The 25,494-nt window shown below is 39.7% G+C and overlaps 2 protein-coding genes across 2 annotated transcripts in view; one reads left to right on the top strand and one right to left on the bottom strand.

Annotated features, from left to right (window-relative positions):
• Positions 1-23,939, bottom strand: part of MINDY2 (MINDY lysine 48 deubiquitinase 2) — a 29,746-nt gene extending 5,807 nt beyond the window's left edge. The window contains exons 1-6 of the mRNA XM_042823919.1: positions 23,331-23,939; positions 16,300-16,357; positions 14,892-14,956; positions 11,516-11,674; positions 10,066-10,168; positions 7,877-8,019 (exon numbers count right to left, since the gene is read on the bottom strand). Of these exons, the coding sequence (XP_042679853.1) occupies positions 7,877-8,019; positions 10,066-10,168; positions 11,516-11,674; positions 14,892-14,956; positions 16,300-16,357; positions 23,331-23,939 (1,137 nt within the window). The remainder of the gene's footprint in view (positions 1-7,876; positions 8,020-10,065; positions 10,169-11,515; positions 11,675-14,891; positions 14,957-16,299; positions 16,358-23,330) is intronic.
• A 1,324-nt stretch (positions 23,940-25,263) lies between these two features.
• Positions 25,264-25,494, top strand: part of ADAM10 (ADAM metallopeptidase domain 10) — a 42,177-nt gene continuing 41,946 nt past the window's right edge. Inside the window, exon 1 of the mRNA XM_042824765.1 lies at positions 25,264-25,380. Coding sequence (XP_042680699.1) covers positions 25,326-25,380 — 55 coding nt within the window. The 5' untranslated portion in view covers positions 25,264-25,325. The remainder of the gene's footprint in view (positions 25,381-25,494) is intronic.

The following is a 25,494-nucleotide window of genomic DNA, read 5'->3' as shown; positions in this document are numbered from 1 at the left end:
CGTGTTAAAAATGTACTGAAGCAAGAAAGGTGAAAAATGAAATCACCACCTCTGTTCAACGAGAACAGAACTATCCCACTGAGTTCTGCCAGGACACAAGAAAAACTGGATCTGAGATAAACATCTCCAGCCCCAGTAAGACTCTTCAAGCTTACAGCCATCTCTTCTGTAGCTGAAGAGTGCTACACAACAAACACATGGTTTGAAACCCCACACACAGCATCTGTTTTAGTATTATTACCTAATACCACAAGACATGCTTACACAGAAGGCCCAACAGAGCAGATTAAACAAAAAAGAACCATCACAAAGGGCACTCTGAGATATGTTTTGGAATACTATATGATATAGCATATATAGATACATGAGCATATATGGATATTCTAAAGTTTTGGAAAGCACAGGTAGGCTTACAGGTAAAACTGTCAGTAACAATTCTGATCACACAGCACGATCCATTAAATCATCTTTCCCTTTGAAGCCAACACAAATTTGCTTCCTGATGCTTAACATCATCCAAAGAAATTGAAAAAAACTATTTCACACCACTTCCAGTTCGCACAGAACACCTATTTCACAGCATTCAATGTATGAAGTGCATAAAAGTAAGAAAATAAAGATGACAGAATCTAAGGTAAGTGTATTTGAGTCTTCAACGTTTTATTTTTATCAGTAAATTGATTCTAACAAAAACAGAAGAAAAAAATAGATCAACTTTTCCTTTAAAACACCATATACTTTGAATGAATGTTTAAACAGTTCATAAACTGTTTTTTAATCATACTGAAATTGGAAAATGTTAAGACTTACAATAAGGAGTTGGGAGATCATGAAAGCTGAATTTTTCAAAAACTAATATTAAAATGTATTGTTGCCTTCATGGAATTAAAATCTACTACATTATTTAAAAATACCTTGAAGCTTTGAATAGAAAACGACTTTAATCTGAAACAAATTTTAATAGCCTTACCTTCTAAGTCTTCCTCAGCTGCAAAACTCAAACTGAACACTGATTTAAAAACTATTATATCTTAGGAATAAATTCAAAAAAAATAAAGATTTCACACAGCTCTCCAATGAAAGCCAATCAGCTTATTACATATCACCATGCTACATAAGAACAAAACCATTCCAATTCCAATACTAACTGCATTATTCAAAAACATGCTGCTTCACACTACCAAAAGGATGTCCACCAACACACAGACTCCCTCATACTTGTGAGGAGACAGAATACCTCATCCCGTTATCTGAATGAAAGCAATGGAAAGCACAGATCAGAGATCAACTCCTTCCCCATTTCTGATCTGTACTTCATATTAGGATCATTTTTAATGACATTAAAACAAAAAATCCAGCTTCCCAAGGCTGGCCCTGTTACTGCTCACATTCACATCACTTCTGATGACAACTGGAGAACTTCCAGTTTCATACAAGAAATAAGTGAGTTCTTTGTGCACTAGCTGCAATACAGCCACTCGTTTCTAAAGAAAATCAGTCTTCCCAGAACTTGATTTTTGTGCTCTTTCTATTCATAACAAGCATATCTACAGACTTGCTACAGGTACTGTTTTAATGCCATGTGCGTTTCCTTCCCAATCCTAAATGCTTCATCAGCAAGTCCACTGAGGGCATTTGTGATGCAGGAAAATATGTTTAGTCATAGACTGTTGTACTGCCTGTACATTTCAGCTGTGCTACGTACGGACATGCATGGTGTCAGGAACCAGTCACCATTTGCCAGCACTTACTAGATGATGGATGAGATCAGTCTGACTGCATAGCTCTTCCTCAGCCTTGTGAAGTGCATAGAGAATAAAATGGCTACAAGACAGGAACATGCAACCAACATAACACCACCAAGTTTCATGCAACCAACAACACCAAGTTTCTGTGTCCAATTGTTTTACACTACACTTGTTCACTGAACAAGATTTCTGTGCTTTTCTGAGCTCTACTCAATATAAATACAAGGAGGAAAAGAGAAAAAGGGAGCACAGTCAGAGGATCAATAAGAATCATTAGCTAGAAGCATTTACAATGAACTTAAAAGTTAGGAAAGAGGCTCAAACAAACAAACAAAGGTACAAAACAATGTTTCCTACCTAATAGATCATGGTCCTGATTATTTGTTTTCTAGCCTGTAAAATCAACACAGAATGATCTGCACTCTGAGGTCATTCAATTCAGCTTGTGAACATACTCAAGTATGTTTGTCAAGTACACCATGCCAAGAAAACAATATAGTTTATGAACTAAGATTTTTATGAAGGTAGAAATGTATTTAATTGCTTACCTCTAAAGTATTATTACTTTTAGGTGTTTTTCCACCTAAATCACAGGTGATTGTTTATAAACAATCTTATGGACTAATACTGTCCCCAAGGAGGTTAGTCCGTACTAACAACCACTGTCAACAAGAAATAAAACAAAAGAAAGTCTCAAATGCATAACTGTTCAGGTAAGCTTTGCCTACACTAACATTACGGACAATTAAACTATCTAACCTAAGAACCGAGACCCACGTATTGTAGACCAATGCCCAGATTTTATAGTTTCACATGTAAAAGGCTTAAATAAAGCGAAGGATAAAAAGATTACACTCCTGTATGTCTCTATCAATCTTCTGGTGTGCACACAAAAAAAGAAAAAAGGTATTTGAAAGGCTTACATATGTAGGCTGCAGGTGTCACTGGTTGTTGTGAAACATCATTTTCTAGGTTAATTTCATGATCTAAAAAAGTGATTGAGATGAATGCTTTTAAACTACCTCTGAGGCCATGTTTTCAGTGGTTTAGAAAGCTGAAAACGAAAGCCAAAGCGCACGAGCTTCATACAGGCACGACAAGCATTTTGGGTGTTATCCTTAAGGGCTATGTAAGTGTTTTCTCAGACTTCTGGATCAGAACCTTTGATTTTTACAAAGATGTTTTATGTTCATCTGAATGCATGGGTTGGTTGGTTTTTTTTGAGAATAACCTATCTGAATATTGTAACTGTTACTTTCTTTCTCCTTTTTTTTTTTTTTTTTTCTAATAAACACCAATTGATTCAAACTGCGTAAAAAAGAATGTTTACTCAGAATAAAATCTGAACACTTACCATGAAAGGGACAGAATGTTAAAACCTGTTTTGAAAAAGCTGTATTGCCTCTAGTATCCCAAACTCATGCCTTTTTCACAGGGAAAAAGTGAAGTTATTGGTATGAAATATATCTAGTACTTGAACAGAAACCCACCTTGAGTTCTGAAACAGAAATCCAACATTTATAAACCTAGAGAGCATCACTGCAACATACATGCTTGACAATCCAAACAGGCAAGCTTCTTGTCACTTTTCAGTAAAGAAAACAGACAGATTGTATAATAGTCACATCAGTGGGAGAAGAGTTCCAACTGAACTAAGATATTCTTACCAAACTGATTCCCTCTTTACAGTCCTGTTTTTTCTTGATCTAGGGAATTATCATTTGATGTATTTATTATCTGTGCAATGAAAAGCAAAGGCAAAAAAAATCACATCTTTAATTGTTGAAAGTGATTACTGTATAATCACAAGAGCTAAGACTATTAATATGCAATTAAACTGATAGGAAGTAGGTTAAGTGATTACTTGGGAAATGGACAAACAGCAAAAGGGATTAAGTATGTGATAACTGAAGTGCCATTAACAAACATCCACCATACTCTGACAGCAAACATATTAGAACTGCCACATTTGCTCTCATTTTATATGAAACAAACTTTAAAAAATATGCCAAATCTTCCTATTGACATCATCTCAATACCAAAACCTTTCCAAATTAAGGATGACAATTTCATATTGCATTATGCAATTTTTATTCACAAAAAAAGGAATTATTGTTAAATGGGCTCTTTCCATTTAGCACTTACTCCCTGAATAAGGAATGAAAAGAAAGGTAAGTAAAAATCACTCAGTAATTATCTGCCTGCAGGTGAACATTTTAGAGCTGTCTATATATATATATTACACTGAACAGGAATATTTCAAAACACTAACAAATGTTTTTTAATTCAGTAACAGACCAAATTAGATAACCATTCTTTTTTGCTTCTCTTCTTGTCTGCAAGTATTCTTCTTAACACAACAGATCTTTTAAAAAGCATTCTAATACAACTAGTCACCTCCTGTTGCCTACCTGAGAGCCCAAATTACTGCCTTTATCCCCATATCTAGCAGAGAATTGCACTGTACAGACTGAAAAGCAGAGCATTAATGAGCTTTTGCCTACAGTACGTAACAGCACTGACACTACACCCATCTACACCAGGCATTCAGAATCATTCCGAATGTTGCTTTATGTTAGTAACAGCAACTTTATTTCTGATGTTGCAAGAAGTACTTCACAGTAATAAGAAAAAAAAACAGATTTGGAACCCATGCTGCTACTGTTAGCTTAGTAGCTGGAAAAAAATAAAATAAAATAAAAAAATTAAAAGGAAAGCCAGGCAGCAAGGAGTCACTCCCTTCCCCTTCCTTACATGCAATGAATTCCTTCACTACACATGCAAAAATTTTGCTGCTGATAGGAACACTGGATGAAAAATAAGGAGATTATAAAATAATGTGTATTAGCTGGCCTAACAACCATACTAGTTGGGCACTATATGTCCAGTAGCTCCAAGGAGTTCTTGCCAATATCCAGTATCTTGTAACATAAAATATATATAATAATAATAGTAATAATAAAGGCAGGAATTGAGAGCACTGGGATGTTTCTTCATATTTCCCTAAGTCATTTCAGTAACACAGCTCTCCAAAATAAGTAATCCAAGAATAAGATGAAGATCTTTGATCTGACACTGCAATGCCACTCTAAACTCAGAATTACTGGGTAAAGTATTGCCAGCATTAGTAAATCTGTTCTTAAATTGACAACGCATCACAGAACAATAAATGCCATAAACTCTTTGTACTGAACATAGATGTTCAGATTATACAAGCTAGGGATGTCAGCAGTTTCCAACTCTCCCATTTCTGCATTAAAACATGCACAAAATAATTCCTTATTAGGGAATTACCTTACAATATGCACTTAGTGATAATAAATGTAAGACAGAAAACATCAATTACCTCTAAAGCAAGCTCACTAGATCAGATGTGGAGAACACTAATGCAACTGAAAAAAAATGCACTGAACGCAGCCCCAGATAGAATACAAATTTCTCAATCGCTGTCATTATCATCTATGTGATAACAACACAGACCAGAATTAAACTGATTTGCTCTCAGAAGTTTTACTCCTTTGTCTTTTCTGGCATATGTTGCATTTTCTCTTTTCCTGATTAATGGACTTATCACCTTTACCCAGCTACTGCTGAAAACGCCAGAAACTGAAACAAAAGAAACCCCATTAAAACTTGCAGAGCTATCAATCTACTAAAAGCAAAGTGTAAAGAAACTGATAAATCTCAGCCCAGAGAACACTGCACCTAGCACTCATGAGCATCCTATGATCCAAAGTCTTCAGATAGCTAATCTTGGCTAAAAGCCCAAGTCTGTTTCTGACTTCCTAGTTAATCAAGAACACATACTCAATATAGCTACTGCAAATAACTACAAAACAAAGGAAAGGATACTGCTAACTTTTAAAAAATAGATTAATGAAGAACTCGTCTTTCTTAATAGCTTCCTGATATCTGATATGCAGTAACACACAGTGCAACAGATACAGAAGGAAAATTGAACACTGACTGCAAGTGAGGTCATAATAACGATTATAAAACACTTCTGACCCATATTACAAAATTTCTAATTTCAGAGGCCTAAAATTTCTCAGAAAGGACAAGACAAAACCAATGACTTTACTGCTTTTAAGATGCTAAATTGTAGAACTAAAAAATAACACTCATCTTCAAACAACTGTACTTTGTAGGACCTGGGTTTAGTTTTCACAGTTAAAGTTCAGACAAACTTCTACTCGTTGTCTTAAGCTGTTCTGTATTAACAATATTACTTAAGAACAGAGCGCATGAACTGTCATATTTTACTTCTTTAAGTAAAAATATCTCAACAGAAGTAAGCAGTTACAAGTATGAAGGTGATGAAGTACTAACTACACCCAAATTTTGACCTTTGTCTACATACCGGGTGCAGCAGAAGACAAGCAGTCCATCCTCTACAGAAAACTCTGTACTCACAATTCACAAGATTGAAGTGATCCACTGACCTTACTTAATATAAACAATACTTCAGTATTTTAAGTTTGCAATTACAGCACAGCAGTGAAGTGTTACAATTTCCAAGATTAAAATAATTTATCCGGAATATTCTCCAAATTAGAAAAAAGTTTCCTGCACTTCTACGTCTATCTAGAGCCATAAAGCACACCTGTACTTCTATTTACATTTCTACTTCTATTTAGTCTTTTCCTCTTATGAAAAAAAAAAAAAAACACAAAACCTGTCATTTTTTCCATCAAGAAAGCAAATATAGAAATGACATATGGCCTGTAATAAAACTACTAGCAACTATTCCAAAAAGTAGATTTAGAAAATAAAGAGAAGCAATACAACAATGCCTCAAGCATTCTTCAAATGGGGTGGGGGGGAAGGAAGAGAAGAAAGATAATTTTCCCAGTCTTATTACTTTAAAAATATAACTGCCTCAAACCACAGACACACTCTAAGCAGTTATTAGCAAACCAACTGTGTTACCTCCTTGTGGAGTTAATCCATTCTTCATCAGACATAAACCGAGCTAAAGCTCTGAATAAAATAATTATTCAAAATGCTAAGGATAAGAATATGACAGTCAAGGTTAACAGATGGGGGAGAAAAAAAGGGCCGGTACTGACAAATGGAAAAGTACACTTCACATATGAGATATGTGATGTTACAAAATAATAGGTAGTTTAAAAAAGTGGTCTCTAAAACATTTTTTCCCTCCAGTTATTAGCATTACATACAAGTGCAAACATCATGGAATTAATTTTATATTTCAATTAACTGTTACTAAGTAATTTCAACAGTTCTATAAAAAAGGTAAGAACTAATTATATTTATGTTCGAGAGGAATGTCCAACCTACACGTTATTTGGTACTGTAAACCTAACAAATTCTACCTCAGAATATTTGAGTTTTTCAGTGAGAAGAGATTGATTAAACCTTAGGATGCAATTTGACTGAGGCCTTTTCTGCCTAACACTCATACAGAGATACAGAGAAATAAACTACCACTTTACAACAAAGTTCTGTCAGAACAAAGCTATTAAGAATTTGCCCATGGTAATTTGCCCAGGTAGATTTTCTGGCCCATGGAAGGAGTGTGAGAAACATGCACCATGCAGCCACCTGCTTTCAGCACTCTGCAATACTCCTTTCACAATTCACACCATTTTGCGTTGGTCCAGTTTCAGATTTAATTGCATTCCTAACTAAGGGAACCAATACTACAGTTATCTGAACTTCTCCAGATATTGGGTATTTTGAACACTAGGATACCTATAGAGCTATCCACCTTCCAGTCCAAACAGGAAACAAAATTTTTTGTCTTCAGAAACAAGAAATTAAACAAATCCATTAACTTTATCCTTGCCAATTACATAATGCAAATAAATTTAAACCACATAAGAAATTTACATCATTCCACACAATTACAAAGGGAATTAAAACAGGGAAGAAGCTGAACATTAAGGGAGACCTACAATAAGGTTTAAAATGGTTGTAGACTCTGACACGCTAATCAATAAAACATAAGTGGTATTTGCTACAGATCTTATGTTCACCACAACCCATACTTACAATAATAACAAATTGGAATTTACTTGTATTTCACGACAAGGAAAAAAAAGCTTCGCTTTAAAATGTGAACATAAACCATAAAATACAAAAACCAATAAGAATGTGGAATATACCTTATATTTGGTCATGGTGCTAAAATGGTTGTTCCTGAAGAACACGCAGAGCTCTCCTTCCTGGACAGCTGAAGTCAACTCGCACAGCCCATGGTACGTCAACTGCGTAGCCGTATTATTTAGGAATTGCTCAGCTACAAATCCTACAAAAGCAATACATACTTTTGTGTGCCTATTACATATTCCTAAAAATACAGAAACCTGACAGTCCTCTTACTCCAGTTTATGCCAAGCAAGAAAAATATTTTTAATGAGTCATTACAGCAAAGAAAGAAAAAGCCTTACAAATTTGTTTCTCATTGTATTGTCTAACTAAAACTGAGTTAAAAACAAACTCCACTTTTAAAGCTCACTTGCTAAAGTATTTTACTTACTCTTCATTAAAACAGGATTTAGTGAGATATTCATCACAACACCATGCTGTTAACATGCAAAACATCATCTAATTTACTCCTCACAAGTGATCGTTAAATGTGATTACAAAATAAGGATGGGAGGTTGATGTAACAGGTTGACTGAAAACAATGGCTTAAAAAGTAAAACAAAATACCACATTTACCCTAGCAAGTTTCAGTAATCCACATCTCCTTTCTTCTCAAGTACAGGCAGAAATTACATAGCAACAGAGAAAGAACCAAACATGAGAAATCAGAGAAACAGATGTGGAATGGAAGCATGGAAGGAAGCTATTGCCATTTAGTACCAAACTTCTCAAAGATAGGAGAATGCATTCTAGGCTGTATCAAAATTTTTAATGAAAACTGTTATTGAAAGAGACCAGACGTAGAATGTCAAAATATCAAACTCTTTTTATGCTCACCTATACATACTCAACTACCAAGCCCTCGTGTCCTTCTAAGCCATGTAAAGATTTTTAAGAACTTCAGACCAAGGCACCACTTCAGATCTCATTCACCAATATTTACGATTTATCAGTTGTTAACATCTGCCAAAATGCCTCCTTAACTATAAACCAGTCAGACCGGAAGACACTTGTTTGAAATTTATTTTATAAATGAATTAGTTCAGAAAACACCACCACAGTATTTATGTGACATATGACAACGTGCTCAATACACTTCTCAATAAACTACAGTAAACATGGACCTCTGCAAGGTAGAAACTCTCACACCTTGGGTATTTTCTCCACAGAACAGCAGCCAAACACACAACTTTACATTGCTCAACAATACCACATACTAGCCTTTGGCTTCAGCTGTGGCTTAGCCTAGAGACCCAGCATTATAACTGCTGGTAGTGGAACATAGGCACCGTACAATATATAAAAACATGTATATATACATACATATATATTTCTTGACAGCAGACCCATATATATATACATATATATGTATATATAGGTCTGCTGTCAAGAAATATGAAAACAAAACAAAAACAAGACCAAAAGTGAGAGGTTGAAAGGGTTGCTTTTTGTACAGTGCAGTTGTACAGTGCTGTAGGACTGCTAACTCTCTGCACTAGATAAGCAAGCGGGCTCTGAATGTTGAGACTGCATTCACTGCTGTGCAACTAACAGCTGTAAAAGTAGCCAAAAGAAAATACTCCAAGAGCTGTCATTTGGATCACATGCCAAATAAGCAGAGAATTCCTCAAAGAAATCACATCCTGCATCCTTTAACTATAAAGTAACAATACAGAAGGAAACTTCCTCTTTGATTTGTAAATATCTCCAATCACCTTGCTTACACATTAATCTGAACAAAACAATAATACTATCTTCCCCAATCTCCTCCCTGCTTATTAGCACACATTTAACAGAACACATTCAGAAGGAGAAAATGATTTGAAAGTTCCAAAGCCTTATTACTGTAAAGTACCAGTACATGTTTAGAAATGCTATATCCATGTCAAGTATCACTGAGATCTTCTTTATCATGTAGGAGATAATACGTAGCTAAGGTAAAATCTGATGCTATTCATAATACCTTTTCATAAAAGGAAGCTACCTCTATTTTTTAAAGGTATAATTCAGCTCAAGAGAATGAGGTTGACTGTCGTTTCAGAAATTCCATCAGAGACATTGCGACAAGCACTGTGCTGTCTGCTTACCCAGCAGACACCAAGCAGCTCACCACACCTGTATCACAGCATACCAGGAACCACACACGCAATATGAAATGAAGTTTAGATAAAGTGGACAATCAGATGATAGAAAAAAAGTTACCCACCTTCACTAACCAGTTCACTGTTGTCAGACTGCTTACAAGAAATTATCTTCTCCACGAGCTGATTGTAACTGCAGTTACCAACTGCTTTTACTATGTCAGCAACCTGGAACAGGAGGAAACAGCATAAAAAACAAGAGAACTTATTCTTGTAAAGAACAAACTGCAAGCTGAGAGTAATATCTTGTGAGAAACAGTCTCAAACAACGGAGGATGTTAACCCCCTAACAACACTAGACCAAAAAGCTTTAGCCAAGGCTGTTAAATATTTTCCAACCTCAGATACCATTTAGAATCCAGAAAATAAAGCCCAGCATCAAAAGCTGTTGGTAGGCAGGAAAGAGAAGAGTATGGGGTGCAATTTGTAATAGGAACATTCTCTCTCAGTTACTTCTCCTTCCTGATGCTTAGTGCTCAAATTACAGAACCCCTAGAGACTAAGGTAAATATCACCTAATACACTTGATACACATCAGTGTTGTGCTCTTTGCATCATACTTCATTAGAAACAATGCCACACAAGAACAAACTCAATGAATATATAAGATTTTCTTAAAAAGCAGCCATCTTTTAGGCATCCCAATGGATCTTAACATAAAATATCATTAAAGTTCTTAATCCACAATTTAAAGAAATTCCAAAACTACTCTGTGTTTTTGGACTACAGCTATGATATATGATCCACTAAGGTATAAGTCATGCAGAATATATCAATATCAGGCAGCCCTGGACACAGCCCATTTGCCTACACTCATCTCTTCTTTATTTGCACTTCTACTCTAAATTAAGAGAAAGTTACTTTCCAGCAAAGAAGGATCAGGACAGATCAGAGAACAGCAGCTTTCAAGAACAAGGCACGAAGGGGGAAAAAACCCAAACAAACAGGAAAAGAAAACTGAGGCACCTTATTCCAGGCAAACACCTCAGTTTTATCTTTCACCTCATGCAAATAGTATTATTTCACTGCTTAGTTAAACAACACCTCAATATCATGAAAAATAAGTCTTTAAGATGTAGCTGCCCCTAACTGGTTTTAATGACCTCAGTTCTCAAAAACTGCATTACCAGTAGATGTAAATCAAGAAAAGAAAACAGGGAAGAAATCCTGCTTTCCTTTCTGGTGTTCTTTCATGAGCTTCCAAAAGCATTTGAGTGGCACACCCGAGGGCAACTCCCTTCATCCTTCAGAAGGATGCAATGAGTACAATGTATTTCAGTGTAGCACATTTTGAACTTATACAAAGGTGCTGAACTAAAAAACAAAACAAAACAAAACACCCACCATCTACATTCACTCCTCTGAGAAGTCATTTTTTTTCTGAACAGATTTTAAAACATCAATTACCATATTCATTATTATTGCCTTCAGTGAAAATGCTGCAACATCTTCCCTCCCCCAAATAAAACGCAAATAACTTCTGTTTGATTACGTGAGGAAAAAACAAGAAGTTACCTGGGGATCCACTAACCATCCGTGGTACAAAGGGATGTCAAGAAGGTCAAACACTATGCATTCCGGTGTGTATTCAAACACTCGAACACCTGTAAACTTCACATTGACATCCAGACCTGTCTGTAACTTATGCAGAATTGCCATTGCATCGCTCATATTCTGACAGCAGAAAGAAAAGAAACACCAAATAGAGCTTTGTACACTTGGTGATTATGCATTAAGTCAATATTGCTAAAAAAAAAAAATTAGAAAAGGGGAAATTTGATAGAGAACCACTTCAATGCATATTTGTGTTACTTGTGCCACTGAAAGTAATATCAGAATATCAGAAAGTACATGAGGTGCTTGCAGAAGATTCAGAGGAACAGAGCAATTTTTGTTTGCTTGGTTTTGTAACATTTTGTTGCTTAAGAGGAATTCAGAATTGCAACAATGTTTTAAAAAAGAGCACAACAAAATGCAGAAGAAGAGACTGAAAAGAAAATGAAGACTAAAGTTTCACAGAATGAACTCAATGATTATTATGGAGTTTCCTTTGTGTTATATTCCTTTATAAGACAGTTAACAAAAAGAAGCACAGTTAATGTAGTCATGAAGGGAAGAAAAATGTATGTGTATAACTGAGTACATAGGACAGATTATGAAAGAAGTATTAAAGAGCTTGGTAGGCTAACACTGTAATCAGGGTATGGAGAGATGACATTTTATCACTTGGAAAGTACTTGCTGACTACAAAAAAAAAGGAGTCTATTACACAATAACATAACCAATATGTTAATCTGAACACTCCTTTCTGCAGCACGTTAATGGACAAATTAATTGAGGAGAACGTAATTGGCAGTGTATGGCAGACCTCACTATTTGTCCAAAATGTAAGAAGACTGCCTGTGTATCTTGTGACTTGGTATTCTAAAGAACATACCAGCATACAACACTAATAGATTAACTGCCATCAGCAGCTCTAAATAATCCAATTTTAACAGATCTGCATTTATCAGAAAGATGAAAGTTGGTTGTTCTTGAAAAAGTTTCAGTCGTTCCTCCTTAGATGATGGAATCTTAAAACAAAAGGCATACATGAAAGCTGTAAGCAGACACACATCAAACACCTCTGCCTACAGATCTCTGCACATTACTTTGCGCACACAGCAGCATGGTTTCATTAGAGCACAAAGCAGAAATCCCACACTTGCCAACCTCAGCACTCACCAATTCCTCAGCTGGAGGAATTAAGCTATTCTTGCTGGTATGCAAGTTTTAATGTTTGGTTGGTTTTTGTTTTTTGTGTTTTTTGTTTTTCTTTTTTTCTTTTTTTTTTTTTTTAACCAAAAATACAGTAGAACAAATTGGTTCTCAAGTAATATTTTAGATGAAACTCCTGAAAATTCCTCAAGTTTTTTAAAAAACAACAAGCATACAGTATCCACATTTGGAGAGTTTTCTATGAATCAGACAGACCTACTGCCTGAAGCACTGTTGTGTGAACTTTCTATTACCAGGAAGGCAGCAGCTCAGACTAGTTGAGTACATCCTGTTGCATCCTTTTGTCAACTTTGCAATGTCACAAAATTTAGAACACAGCAAGTTTCTTAAGAAATTCTCAGGATCAGGCTCAGACTTATACTGTTGCTTGTATTATTATAACTTCAGACAAAAACATCTTACTTTAGAAGCATGATTACTGAGTAGAGACCAGGTATCAAGTGCTAATTCCCATCAGAGGCGTTTTGTAACAATATTATTCTGATAGTTGTAGAACAGCAAGAGCCTATGGCAAACCAGCACCAGTCATTCACACACATCAGATCATACGTCCACAGCAATTAGTTGCACTTATTTTGTAATGTTTACTTTATAAATAAAGCAAAAATACATCAAGCTGTCTGAAGAACTACACATTTCTCACTATAATCTGAACTGTACCATTTCAAAGTAACAGATTTCTAATAAATAAATGCAAATAAATAAGGATAGAACTACACAACACCAGTGCATTGAGCAGCATTAAAACTTGATGCTTTACTGTTTTTAAGATCCATCTTTCATTTAAATACTTAGCTAATACTCTCAGGTATGCTGTTACTGGCAAGACAAATCACAGCTGCAACACAAAAAAAAGCATCACAACATTATGCTAAAATTACCCTAAAATGTAGCCTTACAAATCCAGGCATCCCAAAAAATTTCTTGTATTTCTTTTAACTTGTAAGAAAAAAACACAACATTTGGGTAAAGAATATTTCCTGTTACGACGTGATAAACACAGAACTATGATTAATGCCAAGACATAGTTCCAATGCTTGTAAAATGTAATAATTTTATAAGACTTGAGGCCTAATTGGTTTCTTTTTCTCCTCTTATGCAGCATGACTTGTGCAACTAGGAAATACATATGAATGGGAACGCTCCTAGAACAGTGGTTGTTTTTTAAAATTGCACAGTTGCACATTTACTGAACGTATTTGTGACGTTTACTTAGTAAACTCATTTATTTGAGCAACTGAAAGCCATAGAGGTTGTACTTCCACATATATTTTTCTTTAATATATAATTTTCTTCAGCTCCTGGAAGTTGATTACTGCTATAATCTTTATCAAGAATACATGTAATCTTTTGTGGAGAGAAAAATAGCTAATTCAGTTATCTCAAGCAGAATTCATGCCACTTGATACAAAGCATATATTGTATGATTCCAAAAACAATACATTCAATCTTCATTTTAATTTTAACTACTCCAAGATACTTAGCTTGCTCCGAAAGTAATGCCTCCAATTTACTTCCACGGAAACCATAACCAATACATAGAGCACAGTGACACTGCTTGACAAAGCAGACTCTCAGCTACAAAACACTTTTTCCAACAGTCAGCACCATTAGCTATGCATTTTCCCGCAGTGAACAAGAGCCTGCGTACTGTGCTCCCAGAAATCGGCAGCAGTGAGAAGAATATCGCTGTTTATTAATTGAATCAACCTCATGTTTCTCCATCACTGCTTAAAAGCAGGTCTCTTGTTTTGTCCATATCCTCAGTTACAGCCTAGCAGAGATCACAGAATGCAGCATACTGAAGAATGCAAAACAGAAAATTCCAAAGTTACACACAAGTGTTACACACTTTCATGTGTTTTTCTATATTGTTCTTCATCAAAGGAACAAGATTCTTATATTACACACACTGCAAGAAAAAAAAAAAAACAATTTGTGTGTTGAGATTGCAAATTTTTCTTCACTAATAGGAAATACTTATAACTAATACTCCACACCAAGCCTATTGAATAGGAAAAGTACTAACAATGGTTTGCAACAAATTGATAAACTTCAGGTGAGAAAAAAAGAAGCAGACACAAGCAGTTGTATTTTAGGAGTAGCTTCTTACCTGCTCATAATTTAGACGCTGAATTTCAGATATCTCTTTGGGTTTTGCATCAAGAATATAATCTCCTAAAAAAGGAAAAATAAAATCAAGCTTATTCAAGATTTCTGTGAATACTTATGACTGAAGCTAACTGATCATAGGTATTTTTTTCATTGAGTGAGATGCCACTGTTTTATGGCCTGGATTATAAGTATAGAGTAAAATACAAAAACATAAAATAATAGTAAGGTTATATATTGACAATTCCAATTCCAATGACAAGTGCAATTACTAAAACAGCATTCTATAATGACTTGACTAGCATCCCAGTCGCCTGATTATTCAGAAATTTACGTTCCCTCTGCGCCTTAAGTTAAAAATATAAATTCAAACCATTCACAAAAAGATATGGGATTGCATAATAAAATTTAACGAACACAAGCACTCATCCTGACCGACACTACAAAAATTTTGGCATGTTTCCATACACTAGTAACTCTGAAAGGCTTGTATTCCACCTGTGCCTACAACATGAAGGTTATTAATCAGCTATGGAAGAATTATCAAACATGTTGACTCAACAGGAACCTCAAGAATCTGAGACAGTGATTTTGAAATTCGACTAAGATAATTCCAGAAAGTAATATATGACTTCAAAACAAGACACTCAGAGATACATGTTTAGCCAACTATGATTATGCACTAAGATCAGACAGCATTATTCTATCAATATAACTAGAGTGTTTAGACATGGGCAATGACAGTTCTTATTTAAAAAAAACAAAAACAACAAAAAAAAAAAAAAATTTTTTTTTGCCATTAAAAATTTAATTGATAAATTTTTTAAAAAAAAACCTATTTTTTTAAAAAAAAAAATTTAAATTTTTTTATTTTCTTTTTCTCAAAATAAAAAAAAAAAAAAAAAAAAAAATCAAACCCAGTTAGTATGTTAAGCTCAAACATTTTACATTTGTTAGGCTACAAAGAGCTGCGGTGCATATAGCTTAAGGACTAAGGCAAATGCACTTTTAACACCTGGATCACTGTGGACTGCTGAAGTTACAGACTTGTCAGATGGAAACAGTTGCAGCTTTGCTTGCAGACTGAATCTGGTAATGGAATGATGCCCACAAAGGAGAGACCCAGTCACCATGACAACTAAATTCATTTTTCATGTTATTTTAATTGGGTCATACTACCAAGGATTAACGTTACTGCTGACAGTTAAAGGCACAACTCCCTCACTCACTCCACTCTACGGTTAAGTTTAGATTTACCAGCATGTTGGCATACTAAGCTAAGTAGTTTTCTTGAAATATACATTCAAATAAAGCTGAGTAAAAATAGTCAGTAAAAAAAGTAAGAGTCCTAATACTCACTAATAAGCATAATATGCAACAGAAAGCGATTGTGAACACTGGTCACTAACCTAAATACTCCATCAGCTGTTCAGCCGTTATGATTTCCATCATTGGTGGCAATTTAACCTGTGAAAGTAAAAGTACATTGCCTGTAAGATTTCAAAACAACACAGTGTAGAACTTAAGAATGACTTTTTAGCCTGAAGCTTTCTGATCACATTTGGCTCACTGATTTTTAAAAGCATTAGCCTACTTGGACTTCATTAAATAACAGCTGTGAAAAGAGAAGTAGAAGGAGGAACCATATACACACAACCCTTTCTTTCACTTGCAGGTCTGCACACGGTGTTCCCTTCTCTCACCAAAGCCTCCCACCAGCAACCCCCTGACCTCATGGGAGTCTGCACTACTCGTTGTGCTAGCTCAGCTAAAGCACCCAGGATGAACAGACAGAGAACTGTGATCACAATTTGTTAAGAAAGTCACTTCTTTATATCTCCTAAGTGGTCTTAACTTGAAAGTTTCCTATGAACAGACAAGAGGCTGCAGAGAACCTAGCAGCAGCAGTTGCTGGAACAGGAAAGACAACGCTCATGCAGATTTGAGAAAATGACCTCCCAGCCTTTCATCCCATGCTCACACATCAAGGGTTTGATTTCACTCCAATACGGAGGAGATCAAGACCACACAACTCGGTAGCTGAACCTTCCATTCTCCCCGATCCATTCCTGTCACCACCACTTGCTGGAACTAACCACTGTGGCAGCAGCTCAGACCCTCTTCGATACTCATCTCATCCATCCAGCATCCTGGTTAAATGCTTTGGTTGCTCACCCCCATTTAGATATCTCCCTGCAATAGGAGCCCAAAAACACACAAAGCTATGTATATCAATATCTGCAGGAGTAACATTAGAGTCTTCAGTCCTGATGTTTTGGGCTGTTTTGTTGTTTTTTATTTATTTCCATTTAATTCCTCAGTGTTTCATCTTCTCATCTTCTCCTCTACATCATACTACAGAAAGTCAAGCAAATCTGGAATTTCAAGTACTAGGAGCTCTTTCAAAAAGAAATTCCTCAACTCCAAGCACAGAACTTGCAAGCATCTGGGGAAGAAAGGAAATGAAAGGACAAACAGAGAAGGCAAGGGAATTAAAGATTAGGGGGTTATAAATTGTTAGTAAAGCAGGAAATTAGTGAACCATAACTTTGCAAGAAAGAAGGCTTAATTAGTTCTGCTATTTGAAAAAAACTCAAGATGATATGAATTAAACAAGAAGAAAAATCAGTCATGCATTCATAGGCATACGAACTTTTGAAAACATCTTTTAAATGAGAAACAACTGACTGTAACTTACAAAATGCCTTAACCTCTTCCCCAAATATAGGAAAGTTTATCCAATCTTTGAACCTGCTCATAACATTCATTTTGAGTGTTCACATAAACAGAAAACATTGTGCCATGTTGATAAGAGGATTAAAGATTTAAAAAGCTGATTCTTACACACCCAGTTCTGAAGTGCAGCATTTAAGCCTGAGCAACCATCAGCTCTGCATGCTCTGGAGCCAGATAGAGCTGGGCTGGTTCACTGCTGCATGTCTAACAGCCCAGAACAGAAACACTTGAACCACCTACACCCAAAATGGTTCCAGGACTGTGAAAATTACAGCTACAATTAACTACAGTTGTATCTGCACCACATGAAGAAAAACTAGCACACTACCTCAGCTATTAGTAGGATTAGTGTGATGATTTTTTCAGGACTGAGGTTAGCATTTTGTTTGACTGTTTTTTTTAAAACATAGATATCAACTTGGGGATTTCTGCTCCACATTGCTCTGAGGGACCTAGAAGCACACCTCCATTACCCACAGCAACTATAAAACATCATTACACAGTTTGCTGTTAAGTTCCACATATCTGTGGCGTAAATATATTCATGTTTCATACTTCATTCATTAAATGAGGTATTTGTATTATAAGTTTATAAATCTTGATTTTCTCTCAAACAGCAGTGGTCAGCAATTTCTTTTTTACTGAAGAACCAAATTAATTTTACTCATGTCTGTACAATTTCCCATGGTCAGATGATTCAACAAGCTAAATCCCAACATTAACTGCTTAATTAAATGCTAAGCAAATCTTTCACAGCATAGTTTTAGACCTGCCATATTTCATGGGACCTCAATCAAACCTCTACAGTGGTCTAAGAGGTTCCAACATGGTCAGAAGTACTTTGGAACAGAACTGATCTGATATACAGAAAACATGACAACGCCAGCTGCTCAGTGCCTCACTGAACATTCTTAAGCTATAGGAAACATATCAAAGAGAAGAAAAAGGAAAAGATACCTCCAAACTGCAATGGAAATAGAAAAACCACATAGAGCCAGTCACTCTACGCATTTATTAGTAGAAGAAAGCAACAATAGATAAATGTGTTGTACAAAATAATCTGAAGGACAGAAAATTTACCAATAGGCCCCAAGGCGTCATATGTATAGAAAAAGGGACCATAAAAATTTCTACTTACAGTTCCTAGTTATAGTTACACAGAATCACAGGAGTTGGAAGGGACCTTTGGAAATCACCTGGTCCATCCTGCTCACTAAACCACATTCCCCACAGTAGGTTAATGGGAAAGCAGCCAGGCACTTATTTGCTACTCCTGCAAATTCAGTGTTTGGGAAGAGGTAAGCAAAGCTTCAACCCACCCCAGCAAAAGACGATTCATATTTCTTGCAAACACTCAGACTCATAGAATATCCTGGGTTGGAAGAGGCCCAAAAGGATTGAGTCCAGCTCCTGGCTCCACACAGGACCACTCACCTTTTGCCTTGCAGAGAAAGCTTCATAAACTTATCACGATTGCCTGATAGCTTTTGCTATCACCTGACAATTTTAGTATCTTCCTCCCCAGTCAGGTTTTCTTCAGTCCCCCAGAACAGTCTTCCTACTCTAGAAAACACAATTATAGGGCCACTGATTTGTAAGCTCAGCTCATCTCACAGATGCAGAGAGGAAAGCTGCCAAGGCCTCTGCTGAGTATTCATCAGAAGCTCACTGGCATCTTGTCCTTGGAAGCTGAGTTCATACAAGCAATCTGTGCAAATTCTGGCCATCGGGAAGTTCAGCTCAATAAAAAGCAGATCACACATATAGGGCCAATGCCAGGCGTCAAACTAAGCACTACCACTGCAGACTCCAATAAACCAAATGGGTATCAGCAGGAGCATACTGCACTGAGCTACCCTGAAAAGCAGACCATTTTAGGAGAACCTCAAACAGAACATTTCCAGCAAGAAATTTTTTTACTCTACCTGTTCCTGCACCTCAGATTGGATACATCTAAGCATAAGTGGTTATATAACGTTTACTTACGTAACTGTTAGTCATCTAAAGAGGCAGTTCATAGAGTTCTGAGTTACCAAATTTTAGAACTATGTTCATGTAGGGAACATCATTCCCAAAACCTTCCTTTTGTTGGTAAGACTGTGATCTGCATAACTTTGAGAGATACTTTAATGATGTATACTACTGGAACTATTTTCCTACACAAAAACCTGTAACAAGAAGATATTCCACATGTACTTGCTTTCCAAGGCTTCAGTAATAATACTATTAATTCTATTTGTATTAAAATGTTTTCCCTTAGGCTTACTTATATTCCAAAATGATGTGTCCTCTTTTCTCTGAATGTTTCAGGCAAGTATTTTCTGTGCACATCCCACTTCAGGAACACAGAGCAGAATTACACTGCACATTCACTAAGCTTTTAGCAACTGAAGATCACCACACAGTAGATCTTAAGACGAACACAGAATCGCAGTTTAATGCAATTTCAGAAGGTACCAGAAAGCAACGAGTGGACTACACCTAACAAATGCCATAAAAGCAAGCTCTGCACTGCAAAGTAGAAGCACATAGTTGGAGCCGTGAAGAAAAACTGCAAGTCTGGAGACTGAAGTGAGCTGAAAGATGGTGCTCAAAGCTGCTCTATACCAGAAAACCCTTTTTATTTCAATATTCTACTCCCATTTTCATTTCTATTGCAGAAGCCTATATTATTACCACACTACTTTGCACAAGAGCTGCTTATCCAACTTTCTATCATATTGCTTTTGGTTACTTTTGATTCAGAGCATTTCTGTAACATTTCATTAATAACCCTTCAGCTCTATCTCCTAAGGGCTCCACAAGCAGTCTGCAGAGAGAAAAAAAAAAGATTCCATAATTTTAACATTTGGAAGTACAGCTTGCACAATCTGACACCATAGAGCTGTATGTCCAGACTCCCTTGGAAGCAATGGATATGACAGGTAGCAATTTTACAGGTTTAGTTTCAAAAATCTGGTTCTACTAAAAGGTTATTGAAGAATCCCAATGTGTGCTACTACTTCGGAATTTCCAAAAACTCGCTGTCAAATCTCACAGGTAAAAATATACAGGTGCTGTACACTCAAAGAAACAATTATTTTGAAGCCGTCTTTAAACTTACATCACGAAATGAGGATGTTAAATCTAATTTCAAAAATACCTCCCAAAGATACTTTACAGTTGAGTAGTTGCTAAGAATTTTGTTCACTTAATGATCAAGATCTTCAAATTCACTAGGAATATTTACTTTGAAGTGCAACACACTTACTTCAAGTAGAAGAGATCTTCCTACATCCAGTTATTGAGATAAGCAAAGTAATAAACTACCTATAGCCCTCAATAAGAGAGACAGACAAAAAAACTCTTCCAGAAGGCAAACGGAACACACAAACAGCAGATCACAAAGCTGTTAGCATGCAGAGGTAAGAACTTGAATTTTGTTGAGCCGAAACATCTGAAAAAGTGAGTTCTCAATATATCCAAGCATTTCACATTTTTAAGGCACAAATGTTTCCATGATGATGTCTAAGACTATTAAGAAACAAATACCAATTTCAGTCCTAAACAAATTGACCACGTGCAGCTCAACACAAGCAATGTGAATTCAAATTTCACTACTGCACAAGCACAACTAGTACACACAGTGATGGATCTCAAAGTTATCGCTCCCATTCTGGGATAAGTAAAGCACGTGATTGGACATTCTATTGGAAGTATTCATAAAAACCAAAGCACTAGTACTGTAATCATAATATTTTTCAGCTCTGAGCACTCGCTCATATCATCTGAAGCCATATGAGACTTTTAGTCATCCTGTAGGAAAATACTAGAACTCCATTCTGATGGAGCTGTTGAATTAGGAAGGCTAGTGGCAAACACAGGGAAGAAGCACCAAGATGAAACTCTCTACCTTGCTATTCTCTATTCTAGCTTGATTTCCCCTCCTCCTTTTCACTACAATCTTTTCCCACAGCCAAGTGGCTCCTCTCACCTGCCACATGCTCTGGTAACCCTACTCTGCCTTTGCCCATTTCTATCTCCTGGTTTGCTCCCTCATTCCCAATTTACGATTACATGACCCCGATCTAGTGTCCATTTTGGTTCAGGAGAAGCGAGAACAATGTGGAAGCCCATTGTCAGCCTTGGTATATAATTGGCAACTGACAGTGATGCACAGGTGAGCTGTCAAAAAGCTTGCCTCCGCAAACCATGTCAGCATGGTTCTTGACTGTAAACTAGGGAAAAGAAAGGACAATTTGGAGAGGCCCTAAATAAGGGAACCAATTATAAGCAGGGGTGATATACAACCAACTAATCAGAAAATCCCAAAGCACATAAATAGTCATATATTGGCAGCTCCACCTACAATGGTGACTTCCTGGCTGTTCAGAAGTCATATAAATTCTGCTGAGGTTTTACATAAACAGAATTATAGAAAACCTCTTCTATAATCCCAGCAACAAGAAATGTAAGAGCACTCCAACGAGGCTTTTTCATTTCGCTTACAAATTTTGATGGCATATTCATTCTTGCTAACATAGCATTTGATCAAAGCAGAACATCAGATAAAGTTCTGGAATGGAAGGCAATAGAAGAAAGTAACTATATATTTATGGAAAGAAAGGAAGAACACTAAGGAACAAAACCTCTTAAAAATTAAGAGCAAACAACAAGGACGGTGATGTCCCATTTATGTCCTTTCATTAAATGAACACTTAAAAAGGTAAATCCTGGGACCAAACACATCTAAAACACCACCACCACAAAGAATGATGCTGAACCAGTTCTTCAAGGCCCTGCACTCACCTTTGTACATTAAAGAGGAAACGTACAAAGAAAATATTAAATACTGAAGTCTACAAAGATCTATCCATCCTCCTGAGGTAGGCAAAACTTGCAAAAGACAACAGTTTTGTGCCATCCACAGCTCCCCTGTACTGCTCTCAGAAAGGTCTTAATAGCTACATCATGTACCCACAGCATTCCTCCTGACCCACAAGCTGTTCTGCTCAGGAAAACTTACAGAGACAAAAAGCCCAAAGTAACATTAACCTTCTGAAAGACTATCTCTGTGAAAAAATACTTTCTTATTGGACAAAGGTCAAAATGAAAATACTATATTACCTGCTATATCTGTGAAAAGCCTCCAACCACTATGACACCTCGTTTCCTTTCTTTTGATTCTACAAGAACAAAACACTCCCACGAAGTTTCCCTATTCTGAGGTCTCATCACCTCACCAATTCTTCAGGGTTGCATTAGCAACAGTTCTTGAGACCCCACTTCCTTGTCTTGTAAGGCACACATCTGATGGTACTTCTTTTACATAAACATCAACAGCTATAATATACCTCATAGTCGAGCTCTCTATTTTAAAGATTTAGAATTTACACAGGATTTACTCTAAGACCCCAGGAAGTCATATGCACAACGACTACCAGACCATAGGAACTCCCAGGCCCCAAAGCACCGCTCGATTCACTCATCACCACCCTGCCACACAACTCCACAGACGGATCCCTCTTACTCAGCAAGTTATTTGTGCAAATCCACGTTTTGCAAAAACCCGCACGTATTTTCCTTTAATATTAACCTAGTTTCCCAAAGCACCACTTCAGTTTCCAGCGCTACCGACGCACAGAGCAGCGGCTCGCCCCGCAGCCAGCCCCCTCCCCGCAGCACACGGCCGCAGGTGCCCCGGCCCTCCGCGATGGCGCCGTACCTTCCAGGCCAGCAGCAGCACGTTCATGATGGCCAGCAAGGGGCAAGGGCCGTTCTCGTTCTGGGTGATGACGGGAGTGTTCTCCTCCTTCCAGCGCACCCACTTGATGTGGTACACCGACTGCCCCGGGAAGCGCTCCTTGGAGGCGGCGAGGAGCTGCGCGCCCGCGGCGGGCCTCTCCGCATCATGCCGCGGGGCCGGGCCCCCCGGGGCGGCCTCCACCGCCTCCTCGGCGTCGCTGTTGAGTTCGGAGCCGCTGGGGCAGCAGGAGTGCAGGTTGGAGAACGACTCCAGCGAGTCCAGGCTGCGGGACTCCTCCCCCGGGGGGCTGGCAGCCCCGCTACTCCCGGAGCCGGCCCCCGCCGCCGCCCCAGGGCTCTCCGGGAGCGTCGGCCCCGCGCTCTCGGCGCCCCGCAGGGGAGACGCGTCCCGAGGGCCCGCGGGGGCCGGCGGAGGGGACGGGCTGCGTCGCCCACCGCCCTCCTCACCGGGCCCGTCCCGGCAGCCGTCGCCGGCCGCCGCCTCTCCCGGGAGGAGCCGCTCGGTGGCGCCCCCGCCGCCGCTCTTTAGCGGGCCCGGAGGCGGCGGGGGCTGCGCCGGGCTCTCCATGCCCGGACCGGCGGCCACCCGGCTGCTCCGCGCTCTATTGGCACAGCGGCGGCCGAATCTCCGCCGACGGATCCCGAGACGCCATGACAGCGGCAGCGGCTCCGCCCCGCCGGGGACGCGTGGGCGGGAGCGGGGAGCGGCCGCGGGTCACGGCGGGGCCCGGGGCGGGGGCGCCCCTAGGGCGGGGCCGCGGCGGCCGTGGGCCGGGCCGGGAGGAGGGCGGCGGAGGGAATCGAGGGGGCTGAGGGAAAGCGGACGGGAAGGGCGCGCCGCCCCAGCACGAGGCCGGAAGGGGCGGCAGGAGGCGGGGCGGCCGAGCCCGCGGCTGTCCCGAAACACTGCGCGGGCCGCGCCGGGTGTCTGAGGCGCAGGAGGCCACCTCGTCTCGTCCCGCCCCGCCCTGCCCCGCCCCGCCCGTGCAGCCACGGCCCCGCGCCTGCGCAGAATTGGCGGCGCGCTGCGCCTTGCCCGGCGGGGCTGAGGTAGAGCAGGGCGCGGCCGGACGCTGTCCCGCACTGCCGGGTTTCGCTTTCTATGGGGGTGTGGGAGCTGTTTTATTGCGGCTGTTAAGCGTCTCTTTCAATGGTGAGGGTGACTGTGGTGAAGATGACGATTTCAGAGCTAACGCAGTCACACAGAATAACGGAGGTATTTTCTCCACCCTGTAGCTGCCCACGCCCTTTGGTCGCTCGCACAGTGTGAGCGCACTTTGGGGAGGGCTCGCCGTGCTCCCGTTCTCGCTGTTCTCACACCTGGCTCCGCCCGCGCTCCGAGGTCCGCTCGCCGCAGCGGGGTTTCCCACACGCAACTTTCCTGGGGAACCGAGAAACCGAGTTCCGTAGATCCGGTTTCATCACAAACTTCTCCCGCGTCGTGGGAAGGGCGGTTCGGAGGAGAGAAGCGGAACGGAGATGGAGTAGGGGAACCTTTAGGGCCACTCCCATCCTCCCCGCTCCGCTGCGGGCCACGCGCGTTCAGCGACGCTGCGCCGAACGCCGAGAGGCTTTGAGCGCCGTGCTGCGGAGGTGCGGCCCGGTCCTCCTCCCCCGCGGGGGGGCGCCCTGCGTCTTTAAGGCGGGCGGCGCTCTCGCTCCTGCCTGGCTCCGCCCCCTTCGTGTCGCGGAGCAGTGGGACACGCCCAGAGCGCGCGGCGGCGGCGGCCCCGCCGGTGGCGTCTCTTGGACTGGTGCGGGGAAGGAAGCGGCGCGGGGGAAGCGCCGGGTGCGGCTGCCGCTCGGTCCCAGAGATCCGCGGGCGGAAGCCGAGCGGCCCCCGGAGCGCGGGGACAAAGCGGCGGGAGGCGAGGAGCTCGCCCCTCCCTATCCCGACGCCGGCCGGGGCGGATGCGTTGCGGGTAGGCGGCGGCGGGGCCTGGGCCCGGCGAAGATGGATCTGGCGAGGACGATAATCCTGCTGTGCTCCTGGGCGGCAGGCGCTGGAGGTGAGGGGTGGCCTGGCCCGCTCGGACCGCGGGGCCTCGGCCGGGATGCGGCCTTCCGCCTCCGCCTTTCTCCCTTTCCTTCCCTGGGGCGCCGGGCCCTCTCCGCGGGGCAGC

Source organism: Centrocercus urophasianus, unplaced genomic scaffold (genome assembly GCF_019232065.1).
Source record: "Centrocercus urophasianus isolate 14NV4802_14NV808 unplaced genomic scaffold, USGS_Curo_1.0 seq_23, whole genome shotgun sequence".
NCBI classification, from domain to species: Eukaryota; Metazoa; Chordata; class Aves; order Galliformes; family Phasianidae; genus Centrocercus; species Centrocercus urophasianus.
The sequence above is the reverse complement of the archived record's forward strand: the minus strand, read 5'-3'. Positions and strand labels throughout refer to the sequence as shown.